Source organism: Macaca thibetana, chromosome 5, assembly GCF_024542745.1.
Source record: "Macaca thibetana thibetana isolate TM-01 chromosome 5, ASM2454274v1, whole genome shotgun sequence".
In the NCBI taxonomy this organism is placed as follows: domain Eukaryota; kingdom Metazoa; phylum Chordata; class Mammalia; order Primates; family Cercopithecidae; genus Macaca; species Macaca thibetana.
The window spans coordinates 97,442,882-97,460,777 of NC_065582.1; the positions used below are offsets into that span (position 1 = coordinate 97,442,882).

At 34.0% G+C, this 17,896-nt stretch overlaps 1 protein-coding gene across 5 annotated transcripts in view; it reads right to left on the bottom strand.

The window, feature by feature from the left end:
• CCSER1 (coiled-coil serine rich protein 1) overlaps positions 1 to 17,896 on the bottom strand; it is a 1,438,304-nt gene that overhangs the window by 61,495 nt on the left and 1,358,913 nt on the right. Inside the window, exon 12 of one of the 5 annotated variants that reach the window (XM_050790441.1) lies at positions 11,615 to 11,901. The exons of the other annotated variants lie outside the window; for them this stretch is intronic. Within the exon in view, the coding sequence (XP_050646398.1) occupies positions 11,890 to 11,901 (12 nt within the window). The 3' untranslated portion in view covers positions 11,615 to 11,889. Of the gene's footprint in view, positions 1 to 11,614; positions 11,902 to 17,896 lie in introns of those variants that run through there. 5 annotated transcript variants of the gene reach the window in all.

Genomic DNA, 17,896 nt, shown 5'->3' on the forward strand with positions numbered 1-17,896 from the left:
AAGCTGAGAACATTTACTTTCCCTTCTTCAATTATTTTAAGCTTAAAGTTAAGTATCAAATTTATTTAGTTTGGAGTATCTATGAAGTTCATCTTTTTGCTCTTTCCTCATACATACGAATGTTATTCACAAGGAAAGAATTTCCCTCATTAGAGTAAACAAGAAAATTTAAACATTTACTTTAGACTATTATCTTTCCTACATGATTGAATAGTGGTTGTACAAATTAATTTTATTGAGCAAATTGTGTTCAGTCCCTTTAAGAACAACGAAACATAATCAGTGTCTATCTGAATATAATCAATTCATCCTAACAGTATTGTGATGTAATGCTTTCTCTCATGCTTACATTCAAAAAGTAAAATTAAAGAATATAGAACCAGGAGACATCCTGTTTTTATTTTATAAGGAAAGGTATCAGCTCATCAAAGTTTTGTCTTTGATTTTTTTAATTTGATAGGATGAATACAAAGAAAAAACCATGCGGCTTTATGCAGAAAATATATACTCTGTACTCCCATATACGTTTATTGTTTATTGCTATGGGATGTGAAGTTTTATAATTCATTTTTTGTCATTATTTAGAAAAAGTTATCACACTTTACATGATGGCATATTACTAAGTACTCAAAAAATAATTTTGTACAAAATTCTGATGTGTTATTTAGTTTTGCTATGGTTCCTAAATACATATGACTTTAATGACTTCTAGAACAAATACAGAAAACCTTTTAAAGTATCAGGTCCTTTAGGCTTTAAAAGTTTCTTACCATTTTTGTGTGCTTTATCACTGAGTAACATGCTGTTTCCAATTTAAAAAATTGTCCAAAGCACTTTTTTGTAACTATCACTGGAATTCAATTCACATGAAAATTTTAATGTCTAAATGACATCTATAGCAGGCAACTACAATGTGCTAAATACTTTTTAAAATTGATTTTATTCTGTCTAGGTTCAAATGTATATAGTGAAGTACTACACAACGCTCTATGATGGTTAAAGCACGGAGTCCTGAATCTCGCTTATTATACCAGCTGTGTGACTTTGGAACAGTCACTTGACCTAAGCAAGTCTCAATTTCTTCATCTTTAGTAGGGGATAATTTTAGTAGTTCTTTCAGAGAGATGTTGTAAACTAATGTGTTCGATCCTTTTACTATAATACCTGACAGCTAGTAAACGCATAATGACTATTAACCATTTTTAGTGCTATAATTATTAACATATGCAGTAATCAAATAGAACATAAAATGAATTTAAAAATGGAGACATCACAAAGGGTAAACATAATTAGGAATTAAAAATAATATCCCACTAATATCAGGGATTCCAGTGATTAAGAACTGTCTCTCCATCTATTGTACTTAAGATCCCAGGACAAAATTCTGAAATCTTAGGAGTTCTAGGGCTCAGAGCAAGATACTTTTAAGACAGGAAGCAAAAGGACTATTTACAAATGTATATTAAAAAAACATAGGGAACTATAAGGGATAATGAAAAATCCTAAAGCTAGTAACAGTGGAGATTCTTTAATATTCTTTGATGAGAAGCGAGTGAGGCTTACTGGACTTGGTGACAAGACAAATTTTGTTGATAGGGTAGGGCTACATGACAGGAACTGAGACCTTTGGTCAAGGAAATAACAGAACGCTGTCTCAGATTGGATGCCAGAGCAATAAATTTTCCAAAATCACTCTCCTTGCTCCCTTAAATATCCTGCCCTTTTTCTTCTTAGTGGAAATCAATTAGAAGTCAGAGGGGAAGGAATTTCATTGATCAGTCAATATAATTCAAATTCCTAGGGAGCAAATCTGGGTAGAAAAAGTAGAGATTGGATCTACAGTGGCAAACAGACAGAATCCAATTTTGCATTTCTTATATTTGTCTGCCTATCTCTCTCTTTATCATGTACTGGTGAATGTTTGGCAGCTAAACATAATCTAAATACAAATTGAACTTCTGGAAATTATGAATATGTATAATTATTGGAAAAATTATTGGAAGTCAATAAATATTTCATGTATTCAAAAGTTTCCATAAAGTTTGCTTAGGCAAATATTAAAGTTTTGTGTTATGCATGAGTAGGTATAAATTTCTTATGGGAGTGTTTATTCTGAAAACTGTTCATTCTTTCACATTGAAATAATTGGTTTTTTGAAGGGATAAAGAGAAGAGAGGACAAAAGAGAAAGGCCAAGGTTAAGGAGGTACCAAGTATGCTTTTAGATTAATATGGTCTTGCTTACTTTATAAGTATCCTGTAAGCATTGCTTGATTCCATGTTTTGTTTTTACCGTCATTACTTTTATGTCTTATTAAGTTAAAATTGAAACTTCATTACAGGATTCAAATGAGAAACACTTGTCTGTTGACTCAATTTTCCTTTTGAACATTCACTTCTCAGAAGATAAGCACTATCACATATTTTCACTGTTTCTTTTTATATTCGTTTCCACATTTCTATTTATTCTTAAAATTTTATTTCCTGATTTTAAAACTGATAAATATGTAAGAATAAACATAAATAGTTTCATAAATCAGTAGGCAATGCTTATAACCACATGTTCCCAAAAGACATCAAACTGCTAATAATGACATTGAGCAGAGTGAGAATACCTCCCAGTGGATGAAGATTTGGTTATTCTTGTTATTTTTCATTTTGTGAGATTTTATTCCCTCTTCCTCAACTCATCATTCTCACCCTCCAAAATTACCCTAGTTCTTTCAGCACATCTGGTTCTATGACTACCTGCTTCCCAGTACAAATAACTTGGTAGAAAACTCTAAGAATATTACTGAAAGTTTTTTTTGTTAAATTAATAAAAATTTCACCAAATATCATACTTCATTAATGTCATAAATTAGTTAAATCAATATTCACAGCTTACATTATTAAAAATAAAATTCCTACCCAATTATGTAATATATAATAATTTATTTCAGATACAAATTATTTTGGTTATAAATTAGTTGTTAAAATTTGGGAGAATTTAATAATGATGTTAAAATCCTCTAGTCGATATTTTTAAGAAATATCCATTGTTCACTTAATTTATACTTATGTAACACAAAAGGAAATTATCTGTAGTAGAGTTTATAACAATCAACAAAATTTATAAAACAAAATATTTATAAAAGTCTAACTTTATCTGAAGAAAATGTGATTTAAGATAATAGTATTGATCTATATGGACAAATGGGAATAGAAGAATGTTTGATGTTGAATACAAGGATTCATTATTTCAGTCTTTCATTCATAATTTCATTTATTGATTGAGCAAATTTTCTTGAACTTTTACTATAAAATGTCCAAAGTAATTAGGATATTTAGAAATTATCCCATGTTTTAAAGAGCTTAAAATTTAAAGAGATATGTCAATCACATATAAAATTGAATTAATATAGCTAAGAAATAATATAAGGCAATAACATGTTTTCACATAGCCTAATAATAGCAACAATAGCAATAATATCAGCAACAGCAGCAACACTTGTAGAATGTTTACATTTTCCAAATATTAGTTCATTTAATCTTCACAACAAACCCATGTGATATTGCTACTATTATTTCCAATTATGATAACTAAATACATAGCACAAAGATTTTTCATGAATTGCCCATGATAGAAAGCAAGTAAGCCTCATAGTGTGGTTTCTCATTGATATGACTTGGTTTTTAAGGAATGTGCAACAGAGTCTGGCTGAAAAAGTCCAAGAACATTAAAGTTAGATACACACTTAAAACCATTATAATTTACGTGGGAAAGGAAGAGAGCAGAAAGAATTTAATTAGCAAAAGCAATGTGAGCAAAATGATAGAGACAGAAATGCACATAGCAGATGTAGGAGACTATAACTGATTACGGAGTGTGCCTGGCAATTTGGAAAAAGGTATAAATAGGCCAATAGTTGTGGCTAATGAGAATTTATTTCAAATTTACATAAGTTTTAAAAAAGTGATGGAGTGTATGTTGTGGCTACCTTGAATGGAATATTAGCCTCATAAATTTAATCTTAATCCTAGAGATAATCCACAGTTACCGGAGGATTTTAAATAGGAAAGTAGCTTGAAAGAAGCATTCTTTATATGAATCAGAGTCTCAAGGGGAAAATGATTCATATATCTATTTGCAATTATTTTTTTCAGTTTTGCTTAGGCATATTCCTGCAAGAAACAGAGAAAGAAGCTGCATATCTTATACTAAGAACCATTCTAAAATTGCAATGTTGCAATAAAAACAACCATGATATAACTGAAAACCATGTGAATGAATAATGTTTAAACTCATTATTTTAGTCACCTAAAAATTACTGATTGAGAAATGTAGAAATAATGAGCTTACAAAGAAGCTTATGATTTTTTTTTTCATTTTTCCTGACATACACACAGAACTCAACTGCATTAAATCAAAAAAGGGGTTTTCAAATTTAAGTCCCCAGCAATTTATTCTAAAGTCACTGCAATTTTTATATTTGATTATTTGACTTATCCTGGCTTATACCAATAATCACAGCCAGCCTTCTGCAAAATTGAGAAAAGAGCTATTTGTCTTCTAAACCTATTCTCATTCACTCTTCTTGCTCTTCTTTTATCCATATTTCAACTACCTTAATCAACTTCCATACTCTATCCCCCTACCCAATCAACTTCCATACTCTATCCCCCTCCCCTTTGGGAAGGATAAAGAAGAAACTCCAGCATTCTTCAGGAAGTTGGATAAAACACATTCCAAAGCTCCTTCCAAAATATATATGAGATTCTGTAATCATAGGAAAACTTATGGCTTGCTTTATACTGTAGAGATTGAGAGTCTAGTAACTGTAAGGTGGGAAGACATTTGTTTAACTCATACACATTAATCGCATTTTCAGCCTTTTGCCACTAAAATTAGGTGGAAAGTTGAAACAAGGATAAAAATGGTATAAAATAATCCCTCTGCAAAAAATAGGTAGAATTATTCAGGTTTCTGTTATACATTGCTTAAATAATCTAAATAATAACTTACTGCCCCTGCATTTATAATAATATATTTAAATGCATTAATCTTTGTATTCCTATTGCCTAATGTGCATGTAATAGGTAGATAACAATGCTTCTTGAATGAATCAATGATGAAAAATCAACACTGCAAAGATTATGCTTTGATATTTTATCAATGATTTCTTTATGGGATACCTCCACAAATGGCTATAAAAATAGAGTAAGATTAATCCTCTTGGAAAGCGTAACTTTTTTTTTTTTTTTTAATGAGACAAAGTTTCATTCTGTCATCCAGGCTGCTGTGCAGTGGTGTGATCTTGGCTCACTGAAACCTCCTCCTCCCAGACTCAAGTGATCCTCCCACCTCAGCCTCTCGGGTAGCTGGGGGACTATAGGTGCCCGGCACCACACCCGTCTAATTGTCGTATTTTTTGTAGAGAATGTGTTTCTTCATGTTACCCAGGACGGTATCGAACTTCTGAGCTCAAGCACTCCTTCTGCCTCAGCCTCCCAAAGTGCTGGGATTATAGGCATGAGCGACCATGCCCAGCAGAAAAGTGTAACTTTTAATTGAAGACATGCTAACCATAAATATGTCTACTGATTATACATACTTTTGTTCTACAAATTACGTTGCCTTTTATCTAACTTTACTTACTTATTCTCAATCTAGAAAATATTCCAGTTAGTTTTAGCATATATATATATATGTAAAATGACCTAATGATAGTGCAGATGAGATAATAATCAATTAGGTTTGGTCTGTATATAGTAACTACTCAGACTATATTTATAGCTAGATGAGTAATTCCAAACCATTAGAGAATTACAGAATTATCCATTTACATGGTATCATTTATAATGCCTCTTTTTCCAGTTAGAACTGCACCTACAATTTTATTGTTAAAGATAGTCAGAAAACAATAAAACTTTATTTTATAATTTACCAATGCAGGTAAAAATCCAAACTCTTCTTCAATATGAAGCCCAGTGATATCTTCACCTGATTCCCTAAGTTTTTATTTAAGCATTATAGGCAACTGAAAAGTTGGTTTATTCATTTTTGTCTTGACATTCTCCATTCTGCATAAGAACATTAATTATAGCATAGTGATAAGAAACTCCAATCGGCTATCATATGTCCTTGTTTGTAGGCCTGGAGCAGTGGCTCACACCTGTAATTCCAATACATTGGGAGACCGAGGTAGAAATATCCCTTGAGCACAAGAGTTGGAGATCAGCCTGGGCAATATAGTGAGACCTCATCTCTATTAAAAATCAAAACCGCCATCCAAATGCAATAGTAATAAGAGGCAGGTCATTAAGGAGGTGATTAGATTATGAGAGCAGAGATTTCACTGCAGGGATTAGTGCCCTTATGCAAGAGGTGTGTGGGCTCGTTACCCTCTTCTGCCATGTGAGAATGCAGCAAGAAGGCGTCATCTTAGAAGCAGAGAGCAAGTCCTTTCCCAACATTGAATTGTCTTGATCATGGACTCCCCAGCCTCCAGAACTGTGACAGTGAATTCTACTGCTTGTAAATTACCCAGTCTAAGGTATTGTGTTATAGTAGCAGGAATGGACTAAAACATAGAGTAACAATTTACTATCTGTAAGTTAAACACTTTCCCTTCTCATTGAATACTTACATTTCTAAGCTTTAGTAAGTTTGTGTTGTAATTTGGTATTTTCTTACATTATTATATTTGTTTATTAACCTTTAAACTCCAAAGACAAATAAAATTAAGAACTCACCACATTTAAACTATAAGATAGGCCACTTCTAGTGGTTTATAAAAACTTCAACTACTATATTCCTATAACATGCTTGGCATATTTTAGGCGTAAGGAAAATTAACATTTTATATGATAAATACTGTCACATAGATCTTCTGAATGGAGAAATCCTCCAATTATTGAATTTTAAGCAATGTGCATAATGAAATATATGCTCAGTCTTTGGATTAAGACAGAATTTCCTTAAATTTTAAATGCTTCTTACAATATTGAAATTATTTTTGCCAATGTCTTAGTCTAATTACTACCTATATACATTAAATAGTCATCTTTTTAATATTTTGGGGGCCTCATAAAGTACCCAGTATATCTTCAATAAATAAGTATAAATTTTTATTGAATAAAATATTTTTAAGACAAATACAATTCTTGCCGGGTGCGGTGGCTCATGCCTGTAATCCCAGCACTTTGGGAGGCTGAGGCAGGTGGATCACTTGAGGTCGGGAGTGTGAGACCAGCCTGATCAACCTGGAGAAATTCTGTCTCTGCTAAAAACACAAAATTAGCCGGGTTTGGTGGCACATGCCTGTAAACCCAGCTACTCGGGAGACTGAGGGAGGAGAATCGCTTGAACCTGGGAGGCGGAGGTTGCGGTTAGCCGAGATTGCACCATTTCACTCCAGCCTGGGCAACCAGAGCGAAGCTCCATCTCAAAAAAAAAAAAAAAAAAAAAAAAAAAAAAAATAGAAAAATACAATTTTTTATAACAGACTACATTTCCTTTTTTTTCAGCATAAACTCATAGTTGTATAGGTCAACAGTCCAGAAATGATAAAAAAAAATTATAATGATTCAATGCTTAACAATCAGCTTGTGTAGAAAGTGAATAATGCACTTTTTACATAATTTTTAATATTTTTATTAGTGCCAGGGCAGTACTAATATCTGGAATGATATTAGTAATGATATTACTAATGTCTGGAATGAAACATACAATTAGTCCACTTATTCATTGTTAAAGTTTTGTTATTTTTGATAATATAACAGATGAGGATTGACTTTAATAAATTATCTGTAAAATCTTAAATCATGCATTAGTTATTAGGATAAAACTAAAATTTATTTTCCAATAATATTCATAAATTGTTTATAGCATTCATATACTATATAAACATAATCTAGATATTAAAAATTAAAATGTATTAACTGATTGATAGGCAAATCCTGACACATATTCACTAGTTTTTCTATTATTGAATATATGTTTTTAATAAAAGCACATGCCTCTTTTGAGGCTCAAGGCCCTTTTATTAATCATTTTCCTTCTTCATTACCATTGAGATATCAATTGTTTCAGTGATTAATTTCAAGTAAGAATAATATTCAAGTGTGGTAGCTCAATAATATTTGTAAAAAAGCATTTGCTTCATCAGATGCTTTTCATTTCTGACAAATCTGCACAAGTTTCAGTGCTCAGCACATATGGGTATAGTTCATAATGAGAAGAAATACTCCTGGGATATGAAAGTGCTTCAGGGAAAAGATGTAATATACATTCAGAAAGTAAATAAACTCCCTGTGTCTTCCCTCTGATGTGGATTTTAGTTCATATCTACAACTTATTCTGTCAATGCTAATGATCAGAACATTTTTCAGAGATTAGATAAAGGAGAGAACATATACAGACAATAACCCATTAACTTTCCTTAGATGGTCAAAACAAATCAAAGACTTCCTGAGAAGAGAGGAGAATAGCTTAGATCTATCCTGCAGCACTCAGTCTAATGAGCTGTTAAGTAGCTTGCCATAAAAGGTAGTCTCAGATACATGTAAAAAGGAAAAAGAAAAGGCAACTTGATTTCATACTAGTATTTATACAATAAATAGTGACCATGTTTTCTGACGGCTTTTACATGATTCCCAAGCTGTTACAACAAATAAGGTGAAGACAGTATAAGGAAAATTTGATAAGTAATAAATCAACCATTTAAACATGTGAAAGCAAACCAATTAAATTAATTTCCATTTAATGTAGTTCTCCCAAAATATGATTGAAAAACAACTGATAACATAGAAGTAACGTTTAATTTGGAATTCCTTCTTGCCCTACATGAGTCTTGTGGTAAACAAAATTACCCTCATGGCTACAGAAGGTAGAGAAGCAAATCAAAATATTAAAAACAAACAAAAAATACACACATAAATAAATGCCTCTCTATAATTCTCTGACTAAAAAATAAGTGCAATCTATTTTAATTTCACTGTTATTGAAAGGATTCATTTAGAATTTTCCTTCATACATCTGAAACTAATCTATGGGTATGCCAATGTCATTGACTACAATTCACTGCCAAGGGGGTAATTCACAGGAATGATTTGATCAAAATCTGTGCTATTAGCAAAGCACTGAGAAACAAAAGCACTGAGAAACAAAAGCATTGAGAAACAAAATTGGTCACATTTTAATTAGTAACAATATTTCTATTTCAGAATTTTGAAAAAAATGCACTTTGGATTGGTCCTCCCAGTATGATCGATTAATTAAAACTTGCAATTCTGATGCGGTTTTTCTCTGTGTCCCAGAAGTCCTGAGATGTGTGTAGTATTTTATACCCAGATAAATTTCCACTCTGCATAACTTTCTATGAACGATGTACGTATTAACATTGTATCATTTTTGTGGGAAAATTCTAAATCCTGAGCAAAGTAAACAGCACTGAAGAAAAAGCAGACCTTACACAGAAGAGAGTATTCAATAAGCATGGAGTGGGTTACTACACAATGAAGGACTAGTGTTTTACATCTAATGTTTATTATTTTACTTCATTCAACAAAAACATATTGTCTCTAATATGTGCCTATTATTGTGCTGGATATAGAAATATAAAATATATATCTGTACGCCATATCTGTCATCAATAGAACCACCTTAACCTAGCATGTAGTCTCGAGGAAATGTATAGCAACATTACTCTTCTTTTGGAAACATGTCCCTTTTTTTGGAAAAAGGAATTTGCCAACGTATTTACATTTTAAAATAATGCACTGTTTATTTGTCTGTTGCAAGGTGATTAGCTGTATGTTGATAATAGATTTGTTTATAGGAAGATAGAAATGAGAATAAATAACAAAACTGCATTTGACACGTTATATACCATCACTTTCTTAATTATAATTGGTTGATAATTTAGACATTAACAAGGCCACTACTATCGGCAAATACATTATATGAAAATATAGCAAATATATTACCATTTGGGCTGGGCGCGGTGGCTCACGCCTGTAATCCCAGCACTTTGAGAGGCCAAGGCGAGTGCGTTCCTTGAGGTCAGGAGTTTGAGACCTTCCTGGCCAACATGGTGAAACACTTTCTCTACTAATTATACGAAAATGTTAGCTGGGAGTGGTAGCGTGTGCCTGTAATTCCAGCTACTCAGGTGGCTGAGGCATGAGAATCGTTTAATCCTGGAAAGTGGAGGTTGCAGGGAGCTGAGATCGTGACATTGCACTCCAGCCTGGGTGACAAAGTAAGACTGTCTCAAAAACAAAGCAAAACAAAATAAATATATTAGCACTTGTAAAATAAGTTGCTTCTGTACCATGGAAGCAAGGATCTTTCTAGATTTACATGTCCATATCAATAGTTCTAGATGACTTCCCTCTTGTATTACCTGCAGAATTGAATTTCTATTTGCCTTTAGTTATTTATATATGTTAATCCTCATACTAAATATATACTTCATACTAAACGTACTTGAAATGACATATCTCCAGTTCTTTAATATTCTATCACAGTAGAAGGTATGAACCATTTATTGAATATAGATATAACAGTCACTGTTATATCTGTCTTTCTCCGTAATCTGAAATAACATCTTACTGCTATTCGATTTCCAAAATATCCCCATTTTTTTTCTCCTTTCTATTTCTATTGCCATGTTAATGCCCAAGATGCTTTCATTTCTTATTTGGCTATCACAATAGCCTTTATTGATCTCTTTCTCTTCAAATACTATATTGTGCATTGGTAACAAAATTGCCGGTCCAAATACAGATGTGATCATATTGGTCATGCTCAGTGACCTTTAGAGACTTCTACTATTGGTAGTGAAAGTAAAAATGTTTTATCGTAGCATTCAAGACACTTCAGATTCTGACACTAATCTGTATTTTCAACTTAATCTCAGAGCAAGTTCTTTGGCACATGTTCTACGTGTTTCCCTTACAATAGATGACTCATTGTTCTTAAAATGCTATGCACTTCAAGACCCAGACGACTTTATTCAAATAAGTCCATCTTCCCAAAATATCATTTTCTCTTTAAACATCTGTTAATGTCTTACTCATAAAGAATAGCTCATGCATTAATACATTGCTTCCTTCTTCTGTGTTCTTATTACATTTTATTTAACTCTGTTATGTCCATTGTCATTACTTCTTTTGATGAGATTAAGGATGGGGCTGGTCAGTCTCAGAGCTGGCCTAATGTCTGTGCATCAAAGTATAGTTTTCCTGAAGTTGAAACGAGAATAGGACAACTCCTTTTCAAGAGAGTATATGAACTGGGTCAAGCACGGTGGCCCACACCTGTAATCTCAGCACTCTGGGAGGCTGAGACAAGTGGATCACCTGACATCAGGAGTTCGAGATCACCCTGGCCAACATGGTGAAACCCTGCCTCTACTAAAAATACAAAAAAATTAGCTGGGCCTGGTGGCAGGCACCTGTAATCCCAGCTGCTTGGCAGGAGAATCGCTTAAACCCAGGAGGCGGAGATTGCAGTGAGTTGAGATCGCACCTTTGAACTCCAGCCTGGGCAACAGGAGCGAAATTCTAACTCAATAAATAAATAAATAAATAATAGAGTATATGATCTGAAGAAAAGGATGGATAGTATCGTCAACAAAAAAAGTCAAACCCTGTAAAACATTTAAAGAGATTTATTCTGAGCCAAATATGCGTGACCATGTCCCATGACACAGCCCTCAGGAGGTCCTGAAAACATGTTCCCAAGGTGGTCAGGGTGCAGCTTGTTTTAGGAAGGCATAAGACTTCAATCAAATACATTTAAGAAATACATTGGTTTGGTTCAGAAAGGCAGAATGACTTGAAGTAGGGGGCTTCCAGCTTGTAGGTAGATTTAAAAATTTTTCTGGTTGACAATTGTTTGAGTTTATCCAAAGACCTGGAATCAATAGAGAGGAATATTTGGGTTAAGATAAAGAATTATGGAGACTAAAGTTTTATTGTGCAGAGGACGCTTTTAGCTAGCAGGCTTCAGAGAGAACATGTTGTAAAATATTTTCTTATGGGACTTAAAAGTGTACCTGACTCTTGGTTGATTATCTCCTGGATTTGGAAAGAAGAAAAAGGGAAAAAGAGATACTCTACAGAACGTAGATTTTTCCCAAAGAACAAACTTTGCAGGGCTATTTCAAGATAGGAGAAGGAAATATATTTGGGATTAAAATATTTTGATTTATTTTATTCGTTATGTGATGTTATGCCAGAGAAGTATAATGAGGCATGTCTGACCCCTACTTCCCCTTGTGGCCTGAAACAGTCTCTTGGGTTAAATTTTAAAAGATCCCAGCTGAGGAGGAAGTCCACTTAGATGGCTGGCAGGGTGGGGCTTAGACTTTAATTTTGGTTTACAGTATCAGAGTTCATAGGTTGAGGGTACATATATACAAATAAGAAAAAGCAAAGGTCAGAGGTTAGAGTGTATTTGGAGTAAGAGTAAAGAGTTCTGATACAGATGGAGACAAATATGATGTGAAGGTCTGATACTTATGACAGGAGGGGGTGTCTGAGGGGTGAGCAGGAAGCTGACAATAAGTGATATGACTGGCTTAAAGCATCAGAGGAAAAGCAGATGATTATATACTGAGACATAGTATACATTCTCTCCATTATAAAACAATTTCCCATACATAGTTTATAATCAGAATAGATTACAATTTCCTTTATACGGTTCATAATCACAGTGAATTAATATCAGTGTAGACATCAATCAGACATCAGGTATAGAAAGTCTGTCAGCCCAAAAAATAATCTTAGAAAACACTTGACCTCCTTAATGTCTACATCTAGTCTACATACCATTGTCTTCATATTGCAGACAATCACATAATCAATCTTAAGGATCTTCCTTCCAGCAATTCCAACCCACATTGGTTGACCTCTCCTTTTGTAAGAGAAGCCTTTCTTGTATCTCCACAAATATATTGCCTCTCCTCCTAGTTTTCCTTTTTCATATGTATATACTCTCCTGTACGTTTCTTGTTATATTTCAATTAGCCTAGACTACCTTATACTTGGAGCTTCTCCACCAGTCCTAGAATCTCCCTCACTGTGGACTCTCATATCGGTTAGAGATCTCTAGCGTAGACCATTTTTTAAATTCCCCATTTCTTCTTTGCTCTTTTGATCCACTCTCCAGGTTCTGCACTTATTTTTTTCTGCCTTAATGGAGTCTTAAGCTGCCTGATTTCCTAATGAAAATAATTTATGTGTTCTGTCAAGAAACACTTTATCCTGCCTGATCAGCAGAAAAGCCCTGGAGATACTATGTACTATGTGATAAGGACAGATATCTTTGTTATTCTTATTAGGAAGACAATATAACCATGCCCTTTTTTAAGACCTTGCATTACCTTAATATTTTTTTTTGCCTTTTAGTTAGTGATAGAATACAAGTGGGATACTTGTTTTCTGCAGTGTAATCACTCTTGGCTAATTGTTGTAACTAACTATGGTTTCCTCTTGGGATTTCTTCATTCACAGAATCTAAGAGCTGCTACTACAAGGTTCCCTTCTCTCATTCTCTTTTGTTATCTTCCTCCAGTAGGCACAATCATTAGGCTATTACAAGCAAATCACTAGCAATTAATACCAAATTGAGATAACCACCAGATTTTTACTCACAAAAACCAGGGGAGAAATCTCCAAGTATTTTACAAATAGATATTCAGTACATGGTAGGAGTAAGTCACACCATCTTGTAACTACATCTCATTGAGCAGACTTGTGTCTTTATCCTTCCGAACTGAGAAAATCTGCTTTCCTTTTTATTCAAAAGAACTGAAATAGCTTCACTTATTTTTACTTATGACTAATTTAGAGCATTCATAAAAGCAAAATGAGCATAGTGACTTCAAATCCTCGTTCATAAAAAGAGATGTTATAACCTCTGTTGTTAACAATGTCACAAAATGAAGGGCCTTCACAGAAATACTTAAAATTTCTAAAATGATATCCTACAATGTAGTGGAAACATTTCACAATTTAAGAGATATATAACCTTGAGGTGAAACTCAATTTAAAGAAATTACCAAGTGGATGACTGGGAAAGTTATTTCACATGTCCTGTTTCTTCACAGGAGTGTTCTTAAAGATGAAATAGAGTAATGTAAAGGCAGTCTGTAAAACATAGACATTCCTCCAATGTTAGATTTGTTGTTGTTCAATATGGCAGTGACTTTAAAAAGGTGACTTTGTCATTCTAATGTGGAAAACACAAACAAATTCAAAAGCTAGCAGAAGGCAAGAAATAACTAAGATCAGAGCAGAATTGAAGGAGATAGAGACACAAAACACCCTTCAAAATATCAGTGAATCCAGGAGCTGGTTTTTTGAAAAGATTAACAAAATTGATAGACTGCCAGCAAGACCAATAAAGAAGAAAAGAGAGAAGAATCAAATAGACACAATAAAAAAATGATAAAGGGGATATCACCACCGACCCCACAGACATACAAATTACCATCAGAGAATACTATAAACACCTCTGTGCAAATAAACTAGAAAATCTAGAAGAAAAAGATCAATTCCTGGACACACACACCCTTCCAAGGCTAAACCAGGAAGAAGTTGAATCTCTGAATAGACCAATAACAGGCTCTGAAATTGAGGCAACAATTAATAGCCTACCAACGAAAAGAAGTCCAGATCAAACGGATTCCCAGTTGAATTCTACCAGAGGTACAAAGAGGAGCTGGTACCATTCCTTCTGAAACTATTCCAATCAACAGAAAAACGGAATCTTCCCTAATTCATTTTATGAGGCCAACATCATCCTGATACCGAAGCCTGGCAGAGACACAACAAAAAAAGAGAATTTTAGACCAATATCCCTTATGAACATCAATGCGAAAATCCTCAGTGAAATACTGGCTAACCGAATCCAGCAGCACATCAAAAAGCTTATTCACCACGATCGAGTCAGCTTCATCTCTGGGAGGCAAGGCTGGTTCAACATACACAAATCAATAAACATAATCCATCACATAAACAAAACCAAGGACAAAAACCACATGATTATCTCAATAGATGCAGAAAAGGCCTTTGACAAAATTCAACAGCTTTTCATGCTAAAAACTCTCAATAAATTCAGTATTGATGGAACATATCTAAAATAATAAGAGCTATTTATGAAAAACCCACAGCCAATATCATACTGAATGGGCAAAAACTGGAAGTATTTCCTTTGAAAACTGGCACATGACAGGGATGCCCTCTCTTCACCACTCTTATTCAACATACTATTGGAAGTTCTGGCTAGGGCAATCATGCAAGATAAAGAAATAAAGAGTATTCAGTTAGGAAAAGAAGAAATCAAATTGTCCCTGTTTGCAGATGACAAGATTGTATATTTAGAAAAGCCCATCATCTCAGCCCAAAATCTCCTTGAGCTGATAAGTAAATTCAGCAAAGTCTCAAGATACAAAATCAATGTGCAAAAATCAGAAGCATTCCACTAGACCAATAACAGACAAACCAACAGTCAAGTCATGAGTGAACTCCCATTCACGGTTGCTACGAAGAGGACCTCTTCAAGGAGAACAATTAATCATTGCTCAACGAAATAAAAGAGGACACAAACAAATGGAAGAACATTCCATGCTCATGGATAGGAAGAATCAATATCGTGAAAATGGTCATACTGCCCAAGGTAATTTATAGCTTCAACACCATCCCCAACAAGCTACCAATGACTTTCTTCACAGAATTAGAAAAAACTACTTTAAAGTTCATATGGAATCAAAATAGAGCCCACATAGCCAAGACACTCCTAAGACAAAAGAACAAATCTGGAGGTATCACGCTACCTGACTTCAAACTATACTACAAGGCTACAGTAACCAAAACAGCATGGAACTGGTACCAAAACAGATATATAGACCAATGGAACAGAAGAGAGGCCTCTGAAATAACACCACACATCTATAACCATCTGATCTTTTACAAACCTGACAAAAACAAGCAATGGGGAAAGGATTCCCTATTGAATAAATGGTGTTGTGAAAACTGGTATATGCAGAAAACAGAAACTGGACCCCCTCCTTATACCTTATACAAAAATTAACTCAAGATGGATTAAAGATTTAAATGCAAGACCTAAAACCATAAAAACCCTAGAAGAAAATCTAGGCAATACCATTTAGGACATAGGCATGGGCAAGGGCTTCATGACTAAAACACCAAAAACAATGGCAATAAAAGACAAAATAGACAAATGAGACCTAATTAAACTACAGAGCTTCTGCACAGCAAAAGAAACTGCCATCAGAGTGAACAGGCAACCTACAGAATGGGAGAAAATTTTTGCAATCTACCCATCTGATGAAGGGCTAATACCCAGAATCTATGAAGCACTTAAACAAATTTACAAGAAAAAAACAAACAACCCCATCAAAAAGCGGGCAAAGCATATGAACAGACACTTCTCAAAAGAAGACATTTATGCAGCCAACAGACACGTGAAAGAATGCTCATCATCACTGGTCATCAGACAAATGCAAATCAAAACCACCATGAGATACCATCTCACACCAGTTGGAATAGTGATCTTTAAAAAGTCAGGAAACAACAGATGGTGGAGAGGATGTGGAAAAGTAGGAATGCTTTTACACTGTTGGTGGGACTGTAAATTAGTTCAACCATTGTGGAAGACAGTGTGGCAATTCCTCAAGGATCTAGAAGTAGAAATACCATTTGACCCAGTGATCCCATTACTGGGGTTATAGTAAAAGGATTATAAATCATGCTACTATAAAGACACATGCAAACGCATGTTTATTGTGGCACTATTCACAATAGCAAAGACTTGGAACCAACTCAAATGTTCACCAATGATAGACTAGATTAAGAAAATGTGGCACATATATACCATGGAATACTATGCAGTCATAAAAAAGGATGAGTTCATGTCCTTTGCAGGGACATGCATGAAGCTGGAAACCATCATTCTCAGCAAACTATCACAAGGACAGAAAACTAGACACTGCATGTTCTCGCTCATAGGTGGGAATTGAACAATGAGAACACCTGAACACAGGGCAGGGAACATCACACACTGGGGCCTGTCAGGGAGTGGGGGACTGGGGGAGGGATAGCATTAGGAGACATACCTAATGTAAATGATGAGTTAATGGGTGCAGCAAACTAACATGAGACATGTATACCTATGTAACAAACCCGCACGTTGTGCTCATGGACCCTAGAACTTAAAGTATAATAAAAAATAAATAAATGAAAAATAAAATGAACTTAGAGCAGTATTTTCCAACTGATAATTCACAGTTGTCAGAACTTCATAAAATTGTTACACAGGACTCTTATAAATAACAGGACAGCAAAAACAAAAGTAAAAATTAGGATATTTCATATTAAAAAGAAAAAAAAAAAACTAAGGGAATTTGTTGCCAGCAGACCTATTTTACAAGAAATATTGAAAGGAGTCATTAAGCTGAAACAACAGATATCATACCGAAACTTGAATCCATATGAAGAAATAAAGAGCAAAAGTAAAGGAAACTATATAGGTAAATAGAAAACAAAGTAAAAAATGGCTTAAAACCTTTTCTTTTCATATGTAAGTTAAAAGATCATTGCAAAAAGAAATTTTTATGAAACCAAGTTGATAGATTATGATACATAAAGATGTAATTGTTATGACAACAAAGACCACTAAGGAGGGTAGGGAAAACTATATTGAAACGTTTTGGGAGCCACAGTGGCTCAGGCCAGTTGCCCTGGCACTCGGGGAGGTGAGGCTACACGTTCAAGGCCAACCTGGTCAACACTGATTTAAAAAAAAAAAAGAAATAGTTTTGTATACTATTGAAGTTATTTTGGAATTAATCTAAACAAGATAGATTGAAGTAAAGACATTAATT